This window comes from Phyllobates terribilis, unplaced genomic scaffold, assembly GCF_046119375.1.
Source record: "Phyllobates terribilis strain yellow unplaced genomic scaffold, ASM4611937v1 Scaffold_279__1_contigs__length_2497574, whole genome shotgun sequence".
NCBI classification, from domain to species: Eukaryota; Metazoa; Chordata; class Amphibia; order Anura; family Dendrobatidae; genus Phyllobates; species Phyllobates terribilis.
This window is the reverse complement of record NW_027363039.1, coordinates 151,998-170,820: the sequence shown is the minus strand read 5'-3', so window position 1 is coordinate 170,820 and position 18,823 is coordinate 151,998. Positions and strand designations below refer to the sequence as shown.

General features: G+C 40.3%; 1 protein-coding gene across 6 annotated transcripts in view; it reads left to right on the top strand.

Moving 5' to 3' along the window:
• The window catches only part of LOC141220277 (uncharacterized), a 45,583-nt gene extending 29,093 nt beyond the window's left edge, over positions 1 to 16,490 (top strand). For 5 of the 6 annotated variants that reach the window (XM_073666234.1, XM_073666237.1, XM_073666233.1 and 2 more), the window contains 3 exons: positions 7,571 to 7,668; positions 7,789 to 7,906; positions 11,730 to 16,490. In XM_073666234.1, the coding sequence (XP_073522335.1) occupies positions 7,571 to 7,668; positions 7,789 to 7,906; positions 11,730 to 13,189 (1,676 nt within the window). In that variant the 3' untranslated portion in view covers positions 13,190 to 16,490. The remainder of the gene's footprint in view (positions 1 to 7,570; positions 7,669 to 7,788; positions 7,907 to 11,729) is intronic. The other variant, XM_073666238.1, reaches the window with a different exon arrangement.
• The last annotated feature ends 2,333 nt before the right edge of the window (positions 16,491 to 18,823 follow it).

The following is an 18,823-nucleotide window of genomic DNA, read 5'->3' as shown; positions in this document are numbered from 1 at the left end:
CTTAATCTTATGGAGCTTCTTATAGATTATGAACAAAAAAAAGTGAAAGAGCTGGATCTAAAAATCAAAGAAATAGAAAATTCTTTGACAGAATTTTTAGACAATGCCACATATATGAAGCTGAGGTCTGACATTATGGACAGATTGGAAAAATTAGAGGATACTATTGTTGAGAATAAACAAAAAAAAATATGAAAGATGTTAAAGATTATGAGACCGGACATGTGTATGACTGGTGACCCCCGCAAAGACCCTATAGAAATCCTAGATCTCCAAAGAAACCAAAATCAATTTTAAAAGGTCAAAGTGGCAATAAGATCCCAGGCAGTGGAGGGACACCACGAGTCACTTTTAGCTCCTCTGAACCAGAAACGACAGATGGGGAAACGGAAGAAGATGAAAATGATTGTTATGGTTTAGGAGAAGGATCTAGTGGGGCAAAAAACGGTGTAGCTCCAAACCCAGATCCAAATCAAAATCCTGCAGGAGAGCGGGGCGTAAGCACAGATCTAAAACACAAGAAACACAACTACAGGACGAGATACCGCAAATAAATCAGTTTACGGTCCTAAATCAATCTGCATGTATCCTTACGAACAATGAATTGAAAATATTGCGCAAAGGGCTTAACTTTGTGCCAAAGGACAATGGTGACTTTTTTTCTACAATCTTGGATGTCAACAAATTTGTGAGAAGACTGACTATCAGGAAACATTTTTTTGACCAGGATCAATCAGCTGCTGAAACTAATCCTTCTTTTTTGCCAGTTAATGAGTATGCAGGACTTTCGTTTAAAGAACAAGTTACCCTGACAGAACTTAATTCCTTATCTGATTTTTCACAAAGGGACAATCTTGTTGGTGATAAGTGTTGTTTCTAAAGTGCCAAACATAGATTTTTATCCCTTACAATCAAGAGCCCCCATTATGGATGAGTTTCAGCTTTCTGTGGAACGGGAATTAAAATCTATATTTTCTAATTGTAATAAGGGGGATAATCTATCTAAGGGAGAAAGACAAGCACTAAAAAGTATACAAAACAACCCAAACATTGTAGTGAAGAATGCTGATAAGGGGGGATCAGTGGTAATATTGGATAAGACCCTATATGTAAGAGAGGTTAATAATATTTTAAATGACAGCCACTCATACAGAAAAATTGATGGGGATCCAACCCGAACTATAGAGGAAAAATTGGGGAAAATCCTACAAGAGGGGGTAGATTTAGGTATTCTTAATTTAAAACAAAAAGAATTCCTATTACCAGAAAATCCCAAAATTCCTATTTTTCATGCCCTACCAAAAACTCATAAAGGGCTTTTTCCTCCTCCATTTAGGCCTATAGTGTCGGGTGTGGATTCACTATTGGAAAGACTAGGTTCCTGGCTAGATGGGAGACTGCAACCATTGGTAGTTATGTCACCCAGCTATTTGAAAGACAGCAAACATGTACTATCAGTAATGCTACATCAGAACTGGGATGAAAATCTCATGTGGATTACCTGTGATGTAAAAACATTATATTCTTGCATTCCACATGGTTTAGCTATGCAAGCATTGACAGATCAACTAAACACATACTCCAATTATTCTGATGTAATGAAAGAATTTATTCTGGATGTCACTCTATTTTTGCTTCAGAATAATTACTTTAAATTCTCCCACCAGTTCTATGTACAGTGTCAGGGATGTTCCATGGGAGCCAAATTCTCCCCGTCCCTGGCAAATCTGTACATGAACTAGTGGGAGTCCAAATTTATCTACTCTGAATCTAACCCTTATTCAGACTGCATAGAACAATACCTGTGTTTTATAGATGACATTTTGATAGTGTGGAAAGGATCAGATGATTTAGTCCCTGGTTTTAATGATTACATTAATGATAATGATTTAAATCTGTCTTTTACAGTAGATACCAATAAAGATACCATTTCCTTTCTGGATATAAAGCTGAGTGGAGATAGGTTGAATAGGAAAGTAGACTGTCAGCTCTTCCGCAAAAAAATCTCAGGAAATTCTATTTTGCTTCCAGTCAACACCCACAACATGTAATCAGGAATATCCCCACCGGGGAGTTTATCAGAGCTCGGAGGTGTTGTACTGGCCATAGTATATATAAGGAAGAATGTGACAACATTAAAAAGAGACTCCAGCACAGGGGCTATAATCATAAAACCATTGAAAAAGCTGAAATAAAAGCTAATGAAAAAAGCAGAGATCTCTATCTACTCCAGACAAAAAAATCAGACCGGAAAGATTTCTCTAAAGAAATGATCTTCTCCACCACATATCATAGCAATTATTATAAAGTAATTAATGTTTTAAGAAAACATCTACCATTATTAACTACTGACAGTACCCTTAGAGAAATTCTAAAAAATGGTTGTAAATTTGTTCCAAAAAAATCCCTGACAATAGGAAATGTAATCTCCCCGAGTGACCTCCGAGAAAACACAGGGTAACGTAGGTCGCACATGGTTGTCCACTAAGGGCTCATTCAGATGCGGGCAGAAGTCATGCGGTTTATGCAAATTCATGATAAATAATAACAAGTCTGTCATAAGTAATGAGGGTCAAGTATTTAATCTTAAGACTTTCATGAATTGTGCCACTGACCACTGTGTCTATATAATTTTTTGCACAATATGCAGAAAACAATATGTGGGATCTACAAGCCGTAGTGTAAGAAAAAGACTGTCGGAGCACATTTATGACATTAATAATGTCACTACCCGCAGTCTCTCGGGGGCTTCCAAACATTTTTTGTATGAACACAAGGGGGATTTAAGTAGCCTGCGAGTAAGTGCTTTGGAATTTGTTTCTGCTCCCCGGCGAGGTGGAGATAGGGTTAAATTACTCCAGATGACTGAAGCTCGATGGATTCTAAAACTAAATACCAGACACCCAGCAGGACTAAATCTAAAACATGAATTGATGTATCTATATTAAAAATTTTGGGACAAATTGAGGCATTTAACAAATGGAAATACATTTTTTTCTTTTTTTTTTTTCAAGACAGAGAAAAAAAAGGGACAAAAAAACAAACAAAAAATAAATAAATAAAAAAAACATAGGAGAAAAAATTGTATTTTTTATTTTTGTGATTAATCTAGGGGACTCTATAACTAATAGTATACAAAATAAAACATGCTAATTACGTTTTGTAATAATTTCCAGCCATTTTCATATGGTTTTAAAGTGGAGAAGTTTTTTTTTTGTTTTGTTTTTCTTTTGGGAAAAGTATGCTCTTGAAATCAAATGTTAGATATCTTTAGAAGCTCTTATTGTTACATATATATTTAAATAGTGCATCAATTGTTTATTCAATGAATTCACATATATAAAAAACTTGGGTAATAAGTGATCAAATAATTAGTGCATTACTAAGTGACCGTTCACATTGTTATATGTTTGTAGAAGATGAATGTACTATAGGGTTAAACTAGTGTTTAGATCACTGCTAGCCTTGAATTAGTGATGCTGATATCACAGCTGATTTTGGGGGGTCTTACCCTTGGCAGCTTCCCTTGACTGTTTTTCCTTGAAAAGTGCAACATTTATTCAGTACTTTATGCTATGACTAAGGGTCAAATATGATCCGAAACGCGTAAGCCTACACACGCTTTTATTTCTGTTGGAATTGTATTTTTTAACGATGGATTAAATAAAGGCTTTTTTTAATTTTTCTACATCGTGTGCTGGAATACTATTTTTTGCTTTCACTTTATAGGAAAATGTATATTTTATTAGAACAGATGTTTTTCGGTCATCCCATCTGAAAATAACTATAAAGTGAAGACCCCGATGGGCTCATACTGGGACCCCCTCACATAGACTCCTCGGGTGCTATTATTTTCAACAATAAAGAGGTTAAATAGCCGGAGGTTTACTTATTTCTAGTTCTCAGAAGGAAAAAATCTCCTCAGTCGACCCCCCATGGGGAATCGGCATCTGTCCCTTATTCATTATCCTGTGACTATGACATAAATCTGTGTTGGGAATCCTCCTATAATCCATGTGGTGACGGCTCGGAGGACCTGCTTCTCCCGCTGCTCAGTGACTGGGTTTCTGTGCTCTGCTGATCACCATTATTGGCATCCCTTCATTTTTTTCATGGCCTGTACAATATCTTCAGAAATAATGAAAGTTACAGTATATCCTTAGGATTTTTTTAATTGGTGGTCCAAAGTAATACAGCAATAGAACATTGTTTAACCTCCTTGTGGCAATTTCAAAGATGAAACCGAATAAGCAGCATGTGCAGCAATAAAGGCCCCCCTAAACCCCTGATTAATACTTGGCAGAAAAACAAGAACCTCCTCCAGCGGTAGCCAAAAATATAAAAAGCGAAGTTTATTGATCACATTAGAAACTGTAGTAGCAAGTCACCAAAAGAGATCCATAGATATTCTATTGTATTTTCTGCTGTTTGTCTCCACGTCCGAGACTGGGACGGCTCCGCGCACTGCCTTACAGATGAAGACTGCTAATCAACGTTGGGTGAGCTGACTATTCCTTTACCCCATTCCACTCTGTTCTTCAAGTAATTAATACATGGTTGCCCACCCTTTGGCATTGCTGACAGCCTCCACACGTTTCTTATAGCCATCTATAAGCTTCTTGCACTTCTCAGCTGGGATTTTCTCCCACTCTTCCTTTGCAGTTTGTTCGAGCTTTTGAATGTTTCCAGGGTTCTTTTTCCCAGCGGCAGATTTCAGCTCGCCCCAAAGATTTTCAGTGGGATTGAGGTCTGGACTCATTGCTGGCCATTATAAAACAGTCCATGTTTTTTCTTTTTCAACCCTTTCCTGTGTACTTTCGGATGTGTGCTTTGGGTCATTGTCTTGCTGGAGGACCCATGATCTTTGACTGAAACTAAATTTTCTTTCACTGGGTAGGACATTTCGCTCTAAAACCTCTTGATAATGCTCTGATTTCATGATTCCTGTGATATGGTCAAGGCCTCCAGTACCAGATGCTGCAATGCAACCCCACAGCATTGTGGATCCTCCACCATGCTTAAGTGTTGGTAAGGTTTTCTTTCCTTATATAACCTTCATTGCGCCGTCTGTAAACAAACTGTTGCTTTGCATTGCCAAAAAGCTCTATTTTTGTTTCATTTGTCCACAGAACATTTTCCCAGAAGGATTGAGGCTTGTCAAGGTACTCTTTGGCAAAGATCAGTCATTCCTTTTTATGTCTTTTATTCAGCAATGGTTTCTTCCTTGGCCTTCGGACATAAAGTTCTCCTTGGTTTAGTGTGCGGCGAATGGTACTTGTTGAAACCATGACCCCAGACTATTCCAGGTTGGCCTTCAGGTCTTTGGATGTTTGACATGATGTTTTTTTTCCACTATTTCCACCAATCTTCGAAGACCTCTTTTGCCAATTTTCCTCTTTCCAGGGAGGTTCTTGACTGTTCCATGCTTGGCAAACTTATTAATGACATTGCGCCCTGTTGAAACTGGGATACCAAGGTTTTTGGAGATGGCCTTCTACCCTTTGGAAGTCTTGTGTTTCCTAATAGGAGTTCTGATGTCCTCAAGCAGCTCCTTTGTCTAATCCATTGTGACAAAGGAACGGGGCCTACCATGTGGCTTTTTAAAACACTGAAGTCATCATTCATTGGCTAATTCTTGTCACATGGGCACTGACAATCACAGGAGAATCTCTTTTGTGATTTACCACAGGCGAGTCAAAATGTGTTTCCATACTAAATTAAGGTAAAGGTGGAAATACCAGTGACACAGAAAGCTTTAGATTTTTCTATTTTCCCTCCCATTGGTTTTTGTTTTAAATTATCATTTGCTCTTTTGTATTTAACATGAGTCTCTATACAAAAAAAACCTGTTTCACTTTATTCATTTTTTTCAGGAGATATTCCACATTATGTACTTAAAGCGCACCTGTCAGCAGGATTGTGCTTAGTAAACTTCATAGACTGTCAGGTAGGCGACATTACACTGATTAAAATGATACCTTTTTTGATGAAATCCGTCCTGTGGTTCTTGTGTAATCTTTACTTTCAGTTTGGAGATAATGATATGCCCGTGCTCCAGGGCGACCTGTGGGGGGCGCTCTATCTGGTGCTCTGATTACATATTCACCTGTATGCTCTTATGGCAGCTCACTGTGCCTTCACTGACCTGCCTCCTATTTTACCTAGCCACACACTACTAGATGCATTATGTAAAATAGGAGGCAGGTCAGTGAATGATAAGTGAGCTGTCATAAGAGCATACAGATGAATATGTAAGCAGAAACCCAGATAGAGGGCCCCCCATAGGCTGCCCCGGAAAACGAGCATATCATTATTTCCAAACTGAAAGTAAAGATTACACAAGAACCACAAGACGGATTTCATCAACCAAGGTATCCGCTGTCTAGCACTCTGAAAATGGTGGAGGCCCACAAAGCAGGATGAGGCTATGAGCAAAGCGTTTTCAAGTTGCCCTTTCCTCTGTTCAAAATGTAATAAAGAAATGGCAGTTAACAGAAACAGTGGAGGGCAAGATAAGGTCTGGAAGACCAAGCAAATTTTCAGTAGGATTGCTAGAGAGGCAAATCAGAACCCCCGCCTGACTGCAAAAGACCTTCAGAAAGATTTAGCAGACTCTGGAGTTGTGGTACATTGTTGTACTGTTCAGAGACACCTGCACAAATATGGCCTTCATGGAAGAGTCATCAGAAGAAAACCTCTCCTGCGACCTCACCATGAAATTCAGCGTCAGAAGTATGCAAAAGTACATCTAAGAAGGTCTGATGCATTTTGGAAACAAGTCTTGTGGACCGATGAGGTTAAAATAGAGCAATGATCAAAGTTGTGTGGAGAAAAAAGGGCACAGAATTTTAGGAAAAGAACATCTCGCCAACCATTAAGCATGGTGGTGGATAAATCCTGCTTTGGGGTTGTGTTGCAGCCAATGGCACAGGGAACAGGTAGGGGGAAGAATGGATTCCATGAAATTTCAGCAAATTCTTGATGCAAGCATAACAGCATCTGCAAAAAAGCTGGAGGTGAAAAGAGGATGGCAAATGATAATGATACTACTAAACACACGTCAAAAGGTGCAAGCTGAAGGTTTTACAATGGCCCTCATAGTCCCCTGATTTGAACATCATTGAAAAGCTGTGGCTAGACCTCAAAATAACAGACGATGCAAGATGACCCAAGAATCTCACAGAACTGGAAGAATTCTCCAAAGAAGAATGAATGCATGAAAATCCCTCAAACAAGAATTGAAAGACTATTGTCTGGCTACAAAAAGCATTTACAAGCTGTGATACTTTCAAAAGGGGGCGCTACTAGCTACTAACCTTGCCGGGTGCCAACACTTTTGCATTTGCCCATTTTCCCTTATTGATTTTTTTTTTAAATGTAAAAGATGAAAATATATATAATTTATTATTTATTGTTTTGCCTAAAATACAAAGGAAATGGCATCTTTAACTTTAGGCCGTTTAGAGATTATTTCATCTTCAACTTAACTGTTCACAATAACAGTAATTTTGACCATTGGTGCCCAAACTTTTACATGTCACTGTATTCTGTCACTATGTGTCTCCTACAGATGGACTCATGGAAAGAAATCCACCAGAGAGATGTCCCCGTCCTCTGTATCCCCAGGACTGTCCAGAGAAGAATCACAACATCCCGCAGGATCATCAGGTAGACGGTGCTGAGCCCTGTACCGGATCTGTATATGGGGGGACATTTCTGATCGAGGTCATAGATGTCACAGATTTTGGTGGTTTCTTGTATTGTGCTGATTGTTACATCTGATATCAGGAGGAAGATCCGACTAAGAATAAAGAGGAGGACGAGACAGAAGAAGAAGCGATGACGAGGGGGGATCAGCCGTGTGTGAGCGACGGGAAGGAGGAGATTCCTGTAGATGTTTCCACAGGTGTGTAATAATGACCGTCGTGTGATGATGACGATGATGACCGGCGTATGACGATGACGATTGGCATGTGACTATGATTAGCGGCGTGTGATGATGATGACTGGCGTATGATGATGATGATTGGCATGTGATTATGATTAGCGGCGTGTGATTATGATGACTGGCTTATGACGATGATGATTGGCATGTGACTATGATTAGCGGCGTGTGATGATGACCGGTGTGTGATATTGTATGAAGTCTCCGGTGCAGTGAAGCTTTATCCGCCGTCCACATCACAGCAGAAGCGTCCGGTGATGGCGCAGCTGCTCCTGTACAGAGTCCGGTTGCGCACCGATGAATAACTGGGCCGCATTCACACCTCTTCTTAATGATTTAATAAGCACATTTTTATTTTTCCTAATTGTGTTTTTTAATATTACTTCCATCTTTTATTTTCATATTATTCTTGCACAAGTCTCATGCTGCCATATAAATGACTGAGCTTGCGATTCGGACAGAACCCCGGGGGAAGATTCCGTATAATGAGGCGCTGTGGACGCCGTCTGGCCTATGATCCAGTGATGTCCATCTTTTTCAGCGTGCATAAAAGCGCAGTCGACCAGAGGCTAGACGGAGTCCAGTGTAACTTTGCTGCCTCATTATTCTGAATGGATCCCTCGGGGGTGTCATCTGAATCATATATTTTGTAGATTTAGATGGAAACCCCGATGTACAGTGGGTACGGAAAGTATTCAGACCCCTTTAAATTTTTCACTCTCTGTTTTATTGCAGCTATTCAGTAAGTTCTAAAAAGTTCATTTATTTTTCTCATTATAGTACACTCTGCACCCCATCTTGACTGAAAAAAACAAGAAATGTAGAAATTTTTGCAAATTTATTAAAAAAGAAAAACTGAAATATCACATGGTCATAAGTATTCAGACCCCTTGCTCAGTATTGAGTAGAAGCACCTTTTTGAGCTAGTACAGCCATGAGTCTTCTTCGGAATGATGCAACAAGTTTTTCACAACTGGATTTGGGGATCCTCTGCCATTCTTCCTTACAGATCCTCTCCAGTTCCATCAGGTTGGATGGTGAACGTTGGTGGACAGCCATTTTCAGGTCTCTCCAGAGATGCTCAATTGGGTTTAGGTCAGGGCTCTGGCTGGGCCAGTCAAGAATGGTCACAGAGTTATTCTGAAGCCACTCCTTTTGTCATTTTAGATGTGTGCTTAGGGTCACTATCTTGTTGGAAGGTGAACCTTCGGCCAAGTCCGAGGTCCAGAGCACTCTGGAAGAGGTTTTCATCCAGGATATCTCTGTACTTGGCTGCATTCATGTTTCCTTCATTTGCAACCAGTCATCCTGTCCGTGCAGCTGAAAAATACCCCCATAGCATGATGCTGCCACCACCATGTTTCACTGTAGGGATTGTATTGGGCAGGTCATGAGCAGTGCCAGGTTTTCTCCACACATACCGGTTAGAATTATCACCAAAAAGTTCTATCTTCGTCTCATCAGACCAGAGAATCTTACTTCTCATAATCTGTGAGTCCTTCATGTGTTTTTGAGCAAACTCTATGCGGGCTTTCATATGTCTTGCACTGAGTAGATCCTTCCATCTGGCCACTGTTCCATAAAGGCCCGACTGGTGGAGGGCTGCAGTGATCGTTGACTTTTGTGAGCTTTCTCCCATCTCCCTACTGCATCGCTGGAGCTCAGCCACAGTGATCTTGGGGTTTTTCTTTACCTCTCCTACCAAGGCTCTTCTCCCACGATTGCTCAGTTTGGCTGGACGGCCAGGTCTAGAAAGACTTCTGGTGGTCCCAAACTTCTTCCATTTAAGGATTATGAAGGCCACTGTGCTCTTAGGAACCTTGAGTAATGCAGAAATTCTTTTGTAACCTTGGCTAGATCTGTGCCTTTCCACAATTCTGTCTCTGAGCTCCTTGGGCAGTTCCTTTGAGCTCATGATTCTCATTTGGTCTCACATGCACTGTGAGCGGTGACGTCTTATATAGACAGGTGTGTGTCTTTCCAAATCAAGTCCTATAAGTTTAATTAAACACAGCTGGACTCCAATGAAGGAGTAGAACCATCTCAAGGAGGATCACAAGGAAATGGACAGCATGTGACTTAAATATGAGTGTCTGAGCAAAGGGTCTGAATACTTATGACCATGTGATATTTCAGTTTTTCTTTTTTAATAAATTTGCAAAATTGTCTGCATTTCTGCTTTTTTTTCAGTCAAGATGGGGTGCAGAGTGTACTTCAATGAGAAAAATAAATGAACTTTTTAGAATTTACCAAATGGCTGCAATGAAACAAAGAGTGAAAAATGTAAAGGGGTCTGAATACTTCCCGTACCCACTGTAAGTGTTCAGCGTACAGCACAGGATAAATATGATCCAAAATGTTCTGTACCCCAAAATGCCACTATTAAGAGCTTCTACTCAACCCACAAAAAACAAGTCCCCACTCGGGTTCATCATCTGTAAACAGTAATATAGGGGGTGTCCATATTACTGGTAGCACAAAGGCTCTGGAAAAGTGACGTGGCTCCCACTTAAAGAAATCCAGTGACATCTGCGCTCCCAAATCCAAATGCCCCCTCCTCCTGGGCCCCACCGTGTGCAGTTAGCATCCACATGTTTGGCATTACTGTAGCGGGGAGAGACAATTTATTTCTCCAGAAAGCACTAGCTGGGAATCATGTACTGGGCGCTACAACGTAAGGGCACTACAATGTACTGGCCACTATAATGAAATATTTGCATTTTCACTTCACAACATCCATTACTGCTCGTTTCTGGAAAGCACCCATGGAGTCAAATTCATCACTACACCTGTAGATACATTTCCATAGGGGTGTAATTTCCAAACTGGTGTCACTTGAGGGGGGATTCTGCTCTTCTGCCACTTAGGGTCTCTGTATATGGAGTCTGCAAACTGTTCTACTAAAGTTTGTTCTCCAAGAGTCAAATAGTGCTCCGTCCCTCCCGAGTCTCACCATGTGGCTAAGCAGTACTGTACAGCCACATATGGGGTATTGCCCCGTTCAGCTGAAATTGTATAAAATTATGTGGTCATTTTTACCCATTTTCCCTTGTGAAAATGTAAAATCTGGGGCTAAAATAATATTATAGTGGTAAAAATGTAATTTTTTTTTTCTTCACCGTTCAATTGTATAACATTTTGTGAATCACAATTACCTTGCATTCATTGGGAAAGTGCGCGGTGGATGCTGGATGTGACGCACGGTGAAAACCCACCCACAGCCCGGCGTCCACCGCGGGGATCGTATCACCGAGTCACGTTTCACTTGACGTGACATCAGGTGAAGCAAGAGCCGGCTGAGGCCGGGGGTCGCGTGATGCCGGTGAGTGGCCAGCGATAGCGCCGCTCACAGGCAATAAAGACAAAGCTAGGTAATTAAATAAAATCTTCTCTCAATGGGTTAATTACATTGGGGGCATTTTTAATAGTAGTGGACATCTTCTTTAATTACGTGGACACTTTTCTATATTAAGGCCACGATATGAAGCTTGAGAGAGTGAAATGGCACTGGAGGTACATTAAGGGAACCGGTCATCAGTAATTACCACTTAAAGAACTATTTGCCATCTAATCTCTGCCACCCCTCACTTGTGCCAATGTCAATAGTTTATAAGTGTCATTCACTTTACCTGTCATTGTGTTAATGTTATGGCATGTAGTTGTCCTCCTTATTACCGATACTTTCACTGACGAGGGTCTTCATTGTGAGCGCCATAAAAAACATTTAAAAATCCTTTTTGTGTTGTTGAAAAAATCACATGTAATCTATCTTTCCTCCTTACAGGAAATCCTTGTGAGAATAACGGGTTATCACTAAATTGTAAAAAAGAAGATATCATGAAGCCCTCTAATGGAGGAAACCTCATCACCCTTCCTGCACCTCCTGGACTTCACAGCAGTTCACTTTCTTATAATCCTCCTAATCATGAGGAATCATCTCCTGAGCAATCTCACATTGTTACCAAAAGTCCAGGGGGCAAAGTGGATTCAAGATTTCAGTGTGACAAGCAATTTACAAAAAGCTCAGATTTTTTAACACACAGAAAACACAAAGGTAAAAAGCCATACTCCTGTTCAGAATGTGGGAAATGCTTTACATATAAATCACAATTTGTTAGACATGAGAGAAATCACACAGGAGAAAAGCCGTATTCATGTTCAAAATGTGGAAAGTCCTTCACAGGTAAAGGAAGTCTTATTATACATCAGAGAATTCACACAGGAGAGAAGCCATTTTCTTGTTCAGAATGTGCGAAATGTTTTAAAAGTAAATCAGAGCTGGTTTTACATCAAAGAAATCACACCGGGGAGAAACCGTTTTCATGTTTACAATGTGAAAAATGCTTTACAGGTAAATCAGATCTTGTTAAACATCAGAGAAGTCACACAGGAGAGAAGCCGTATTCATGTTCAGAATGTGGAAAGTCGTTCACAAATAACTGGAGTCTTATTACACATCAGAGAATTCACACAGGAGAGAAGCCATATTCATGTACAGAATGTGGGAAGTCCTTTACAGATAAAGGCAATCTTATTACACATCAGAGAATTCACACAGGAGAGAAGCCATATTCGTGTTCAGAATGTGGGAAATGCTTTAAAAATAAAGGGAATCTTATTAGACATCAGAGAAATCACACAGGAGAAAAAACATTTTCATGTTCACTATGTGAGAAGTCCTTCACAAATAAAGGGAATCTTAGTAGACATCAGAGCATTCATACTGGAAAGTCGCCATATTCATGCTCAGAATGTGGGAAGTGTTTTAGTTATAAATCACATCTTGTTAAACATCACAGAATTCACACAGGAGAGAAGCCGTATTCATGTTCAGAATGTGGGAAATCTTTTATGCGTAAATCAATTCTTGCTGCACATAACAGAATTCACACAGGAGAAAAGCCATTTTCTTGTTCAGAATGTGGGAAATGTTTTAAAAGTAAATCAGAACTTGTTATACATCAAAGAATTCACACAGGAGAAAAGCCATTTTCTTGTTCAGAATGTGGGAAATGCTTTACAGGTAAAGGGAATCTTATTACACATCGGAAAATTCACACAGGAGAGAAGCCGTATTCATGCTCATTCTGTGAGAAATGCTTTACAAAAAAAACTTATCTTGTGCAGCATGAGAGAAGTCACACAGGAGAGAAGCCGTATTCATGTTCAGAATGTGGGAAATCTTTTATACATAAATCACACCTTGTAAAACATGAGAGAAGTCAAATGGGAAAGAAAGTGTAATTATGTTCACTGTGTTTTATAAAGTTTAATAAACATTGTTCAGCATAAATGAGTACACCCCCTTTGATGAGTAAGATTTTATTTAATAGCTCACTGAACACAAGATTTATTTCTAAAATTTTGCCAACACTAAGTTTCATAGAACATTTTTGTGTAATCAAAACATGAAAGTAAGGGTAATAATATAACTCTCATTACAAAACCTTCAGTTTTACTCAAATTAGTTGATGCAAAAATGAGTACACCCCACATCAAAAGCTACTACATCTATTATTTTGTATGGCCTCCATAATTTTAAAGGACGGCACCAAGTTTTCTAGGCCTGGAATGAACAAGTTAGTGACAATACTACATCTATCTTTATTCTCTTTTTTGATAACGAGCTCTTAGAGCCTGGATGCTGGATGGAGCGATGACAACTTGTCTCTACAGAATCCCCCATAGGTGTTTGGTTGGGTTCAGATCAGGAGACACTTGGCCACTGAATCACTGTCACCCTGTTCTTCAGAAATGTAACAGTGGCCTACCAAAGGAACAGAGTGATGGCAGCATCTTTTCTGTCACTATAGAGCAGAACATCTGTGAATTCAAGATATGATCAATGAAATGTAGCCCCTCATGCAGCCGCACATAAGGACACGGCCACCACCAGGTCTCACTGTAGACACCATGCGTTCTCATTGTATTCCTCACCTCTTCAATGTCATACAGTTTTGAAGCCATCAGTTCCAAAAAAAAACATTTATCTTGGTCTCATCACTCCAGAGTATAAAGTCCCAGGAGTCTTCATATGTTTCCGCATGTGTCCTGGCAGATTGTAGGGCGGCTTTTTTGTGTATGGGATTTAGGAGAGGCTTTCTATGTGGACAACACCCATGTCTGCCATTCCTCTATAGAAAAATATGTCTGCTTTCAGCTCATCTCTCAATGCTTGGATGAAAAATCACAGTTGGGAAGGAATGGACGGGACAAAGAAAGTTACTGATAATCCAGCACTTGTTTTCCAGTGTGAATAAAACCAAAAACTTATTGAACAAATCAAATTAAAATCATAGAAACATTAAAAAACAGATAGGAGCAAAACATCTCTGCGTTTCTACCTGGTATTTGTGGTCAGTTCTTCTTCATGACAATAAATCACCAGTAACCGGCTTCTTATACACATCATAGGGTCTAATGCACAGCGGAGACCCCCAGACCCAAATGGACATGTGCAAGTATGTCTACATTACCCCTATGGACGATCATATATCCACAGCAAAAAGCATCCGTGCAATAGAAGAATGAAGTGTCTGCATCTATAATGTGTATATTATGTATAATTACTATAAAAGAGGGAAAAACACAATTCAGTAAATGGATACAAGGTCTGAACGAAGCTTCATATCACTGGAGAATCTGGAGTCCAATTCCAGAATCCACAAGGCTTCTCTGGGGTGTACTTTTTATACCAATCTCCCCCTTAGCTGGTCTGGTGACATATTCAATACCCACAACTGTAAAGTGATTAATTCCTATTGTGTTGTATGAGATGTTGTGATGCTGCAGATGTATTACGTGTTGTGGGGCCAAGAACGTCCCTAACGTGTCCCCCAATGCGGTGACGTAAGGGTCTGACCGTGCCCCCCACATATTGCAGCAGACAAGCTTCACAGTGTATGGTGTCAATGACGTGTGGAGCTACAACTAATGAGATATCGGATATTATAGGGTTTATTATGGTTAGTAGATGCAGACATTTTTGCTTTGTGCACAGACTTGCACAAACCACATTTATTTCTCCCACATTCAATGAAACCTTTGGTGTTTGTCCTCCACGTGTCAGTTGTCTTTCTTGTTGCTGGATCCTTGTCAGTGTATAACATAGGTAAATGTTTTCTGGTAATATTCACTATATTATAGGAATCTTCTCTGCAGCCAGTATTGAATGTATCTCTAGACTGATGGATGTTTCCTTCTTTGTGAGTTTTCGGTAATGTATGAAATATTGGACATTGTGGGTGATTTTCCTTTAATCGTTCTATTTGTTTGGGATTAAGTACAGCCGATACCAAACCCTCCTCCAAAAGACAATGTAAGGGGGTATTGTATGAATTAGTAGGATCTCCATCTAGAGTGCGGCATATATTAGTATTGTCACCCATGTTCATAACCTCCGGCTCATACAACCCACTATCCAGAGCTGTGATCGAGCCCCCTTTATCTGCAGCTCTAATGGCTTTATTAGGGCTGTGCTCAGGGCCGTATCTGGCATTCATGCTGCCCTAGGCACTTTAAGTGGTCACGCCCCCTACTGGTAATTCATACTAGAAGTGCTCATACCCTTTAGGCCCCCTTCACACGTACCGGAGACACACACGTACACCCATTATAATCTATAGGCTGCGCACATGGTCACACGGACCGGACATGTTCGTTTTTTGCCGGCAGCTCGGACGTCAGTACGTCCTGCACACAGATGACATAAAGTGTGACATCCGCACACACGTCTGTGTGACACGTGCCGGAAGAGAGTGCAGAATAGAAATGACAGATATTTAGGTGTTAGATGTGCAAAGATCGAGATAGATGATAGATATCCGTGAGATATATAATTAGTGCCCTGTGTGTGGAGTTTACTGTACTTGTGTTTAGCTAATAAATTAAAAAAGATGTGGAGTCCTCCCTATTTTTGATAACCAGCAAAGGTAAAGCAGACAGCTGTGAGCGGATATTATCAGGGTGGGAAGGTCCTCGGTTATTGGGCCCTTCCCAGCCTAAAACTACCAGCCCGCAGCCGCCTCAGAAATGGCGCACCAATTCCGGTACTTTGCACGGCTCTTCACGATTGCCCTGGTGCGGTGGCAATCGGGTTAATGGTGGTTAGGGTTGATGACCGCTGTGATTTGTCAAAAAACCCAGCTGTCTTCAAGGCCTCAGGTTAGTAATGGAGAGGGAAAGGAAAGAGATCCCGGCACTCACCTGTAGTCAATCAATCATTTATTTCACATCAGCAAATCTGCAAAACGCTTCAGCTCCTCCAGAGCTTTTGTCAATTGTGGCCAATCTGTTGGAATAATGCATATTAATCTGTATGTGTATTGCAACAACTACTTTGCTGTTTCATATGTTGTGCATATTGTGAGGTTGTTAACAAAGTTGTGTTTTAAAAAAAAAAAATAAAAACTCACACAGACAGGATGCCCCCTCCTTCTCTTCCTGTATTGTTGTTATATGTTTTGATCTCCTCATGCTGCTGTAACACCAGACTCCATGCTGTGCCTATGCTGGATATGAATAAACCTACATTCTGTGTTCTAAACTCTGGATGTCACGCGGATTAATCCTCTGCTAACAGGTTATGGGCCCAGATGTCCCAGAGTCACAGATCCCCAGAACACAGAGGAAAGAAAAGAAAGAAAGACAGTAAACTGAGAAGAAGCAAAGATGGCCACCAGCAGCAGCAGCTCCATGAAATTTACAGTGCCAAGTCTCACTAACCAGAATTATCAATCCTGGAAATTCAAAGTGAAAATGCTGCTGATAAGAGAAGGTACGTGGAAATACACACAGGAGCCTAAACCTGACCCAGTGCCACAGCAGTGGACAGACATGGATCAGAAAGCACAAAGTACCATATCACTCAGTATAGATGAGGACCAGATTGTGCATGTGTGTAAATGTAATACTGCAAAGGAAATGTGGGAGCAGTTGCAAAAGGTACATGAGAGGATAAATTTAAGCAATAAGCTCTATCTCACGAGAAAGCTGTACCAGTCTAAGCTACAGAAAGGCCAGGATATGCAGGATTACATAAAAAGTGTTCTGGAAGTTGTAGAACGCCTGAGAGGCATTGGGGAAGATCTAAAGGACTTTCATGTGGCCGCATTACTGCTTAGTGGCCTTCCAGAGAGCTATGATACGCTTGTAACCGCACTAGATGCGCGTCCAGATGATGAGCTTACACTGGAGTATGTCAGGGGGAAGCTCATAGATGAATATAAGCGAAAGGCAGAAGGTGTAGACAGTAGGACATGCAACACAGAATCTGCTTTACAGACACAAAACCTAACTGATAACAGGAAGCACATAAAAGAAACACGTGAATGTTTTGTTTGCAAGAAATCAGGACATTTGAAAGCTGACTGCAGAGTCTGGAAAGCTAGAATGAATCAGCTGAAAAAGCAAAGCAGTCATCAAAGGGTTAAAAGTGCTGTATCTGGAGAAAATGATTCTGTGAATACTGAAACTGCATTTACTGTCAGTGCAAATACATCAAAGCATGCATGGTGTATAGACTCTGGAGCAACTAGTCACATGACTAATAACAGAGACTTCTTTTCTAAGCTTGACCAAAGTAAATCAGAGAAAGTGATTATGGCTAATGGTCAGTACATGACTTCAGAAGGCATAGGAGATGTTTATATTGATTCACAAATCTCACCAAAACAAAGCAGGAAGATCCCAGTAAAGGATGTGCTGTATGTGCCTAGTCTTGAAAGTAATCTACTATCTGTGAAGAAACTCGCAAAACAAGGAAATTAAGTTACATTTAAGCATGATAGCTGCATCATCTCAAAGGAAGGTCACACACTAGCAGAGGGAAACATCACAGATGAACTTTATCAGCTGAAATGCAAAGAGTGTGTGTATACAGCGCAACAAGAAGAGCATAAAAACTGTATTCATGTGTGGCATAGGCGTCTGGCACACAGAGACCCAGAAGCAATAAGAAAGTTAGTCCAAAAGCAACTAGCTGAGGATATTACAATTGATCTATGTAACCAGACAATGAAGTGTACTAGCTGCATCAAAGGGAAAATGTCTTGGAAAGCTTTTCCTAAGAGAATTAGTACAACAACAGCACAGCCACTAGATTTAATACACACAGATGTCTGTGGTCCAATGAGCACTCTGACCCCAGGGAAGAAGAGATATTTTCTCACATTTATTGATGATCATTCAAGATATACAGTTGTCCACCTGCTTCACAGCAAGAAGGAAGTTCCAGAGAAACTTGAAATATACCTAGCTGAAGTATATAATAAATTTGGAAGAATGCCAAAGATTCTACGTGCAGATAATGGGACTGAATATACAAGTAATGAGACACAGAGCATTTTAAAGAAAAATGGAATCCTATTTCAGACCACTGTACCGTACAACCCAGAGCAAAATGGTGTCGCGGAAAGAAGGAACCGAACACTATGTGAAAGTGGAAGAAGCATGTTATTTGATGCAAATCTGCCCACAGCATATTGGGGTGAAGCAATCATGACAGCTTGCTATCTTCAGAACAGACTACCAGGTAAAGCTACAGAGAAAACTCCATTTGAGCAATGGAATAGCAGAAAGCCAAAACTACATCACATAAGAATATTCGGAAGTAAAGCATTTGTACATGTTCCCAAAGAAAAGCGAACTAAGTGGGAATCTCACGCTAAGGAAGGTATCCTGGTAGGCTACAGCGAAACCCAGAAAGGTTATAGGATTCTACACCCAGAAACAAACAAGGTCACAATAAGTAGAGATGTAGTGATTGATGAGAACTTTGTATCACCCAAGTTTTGTGACATCACGCCAGTAGTCCAGCTGAAGTCACAATTACAAGACAGCAACAAGGAGGATGTAGAGGTCTGGCTGGATTCTTCAACT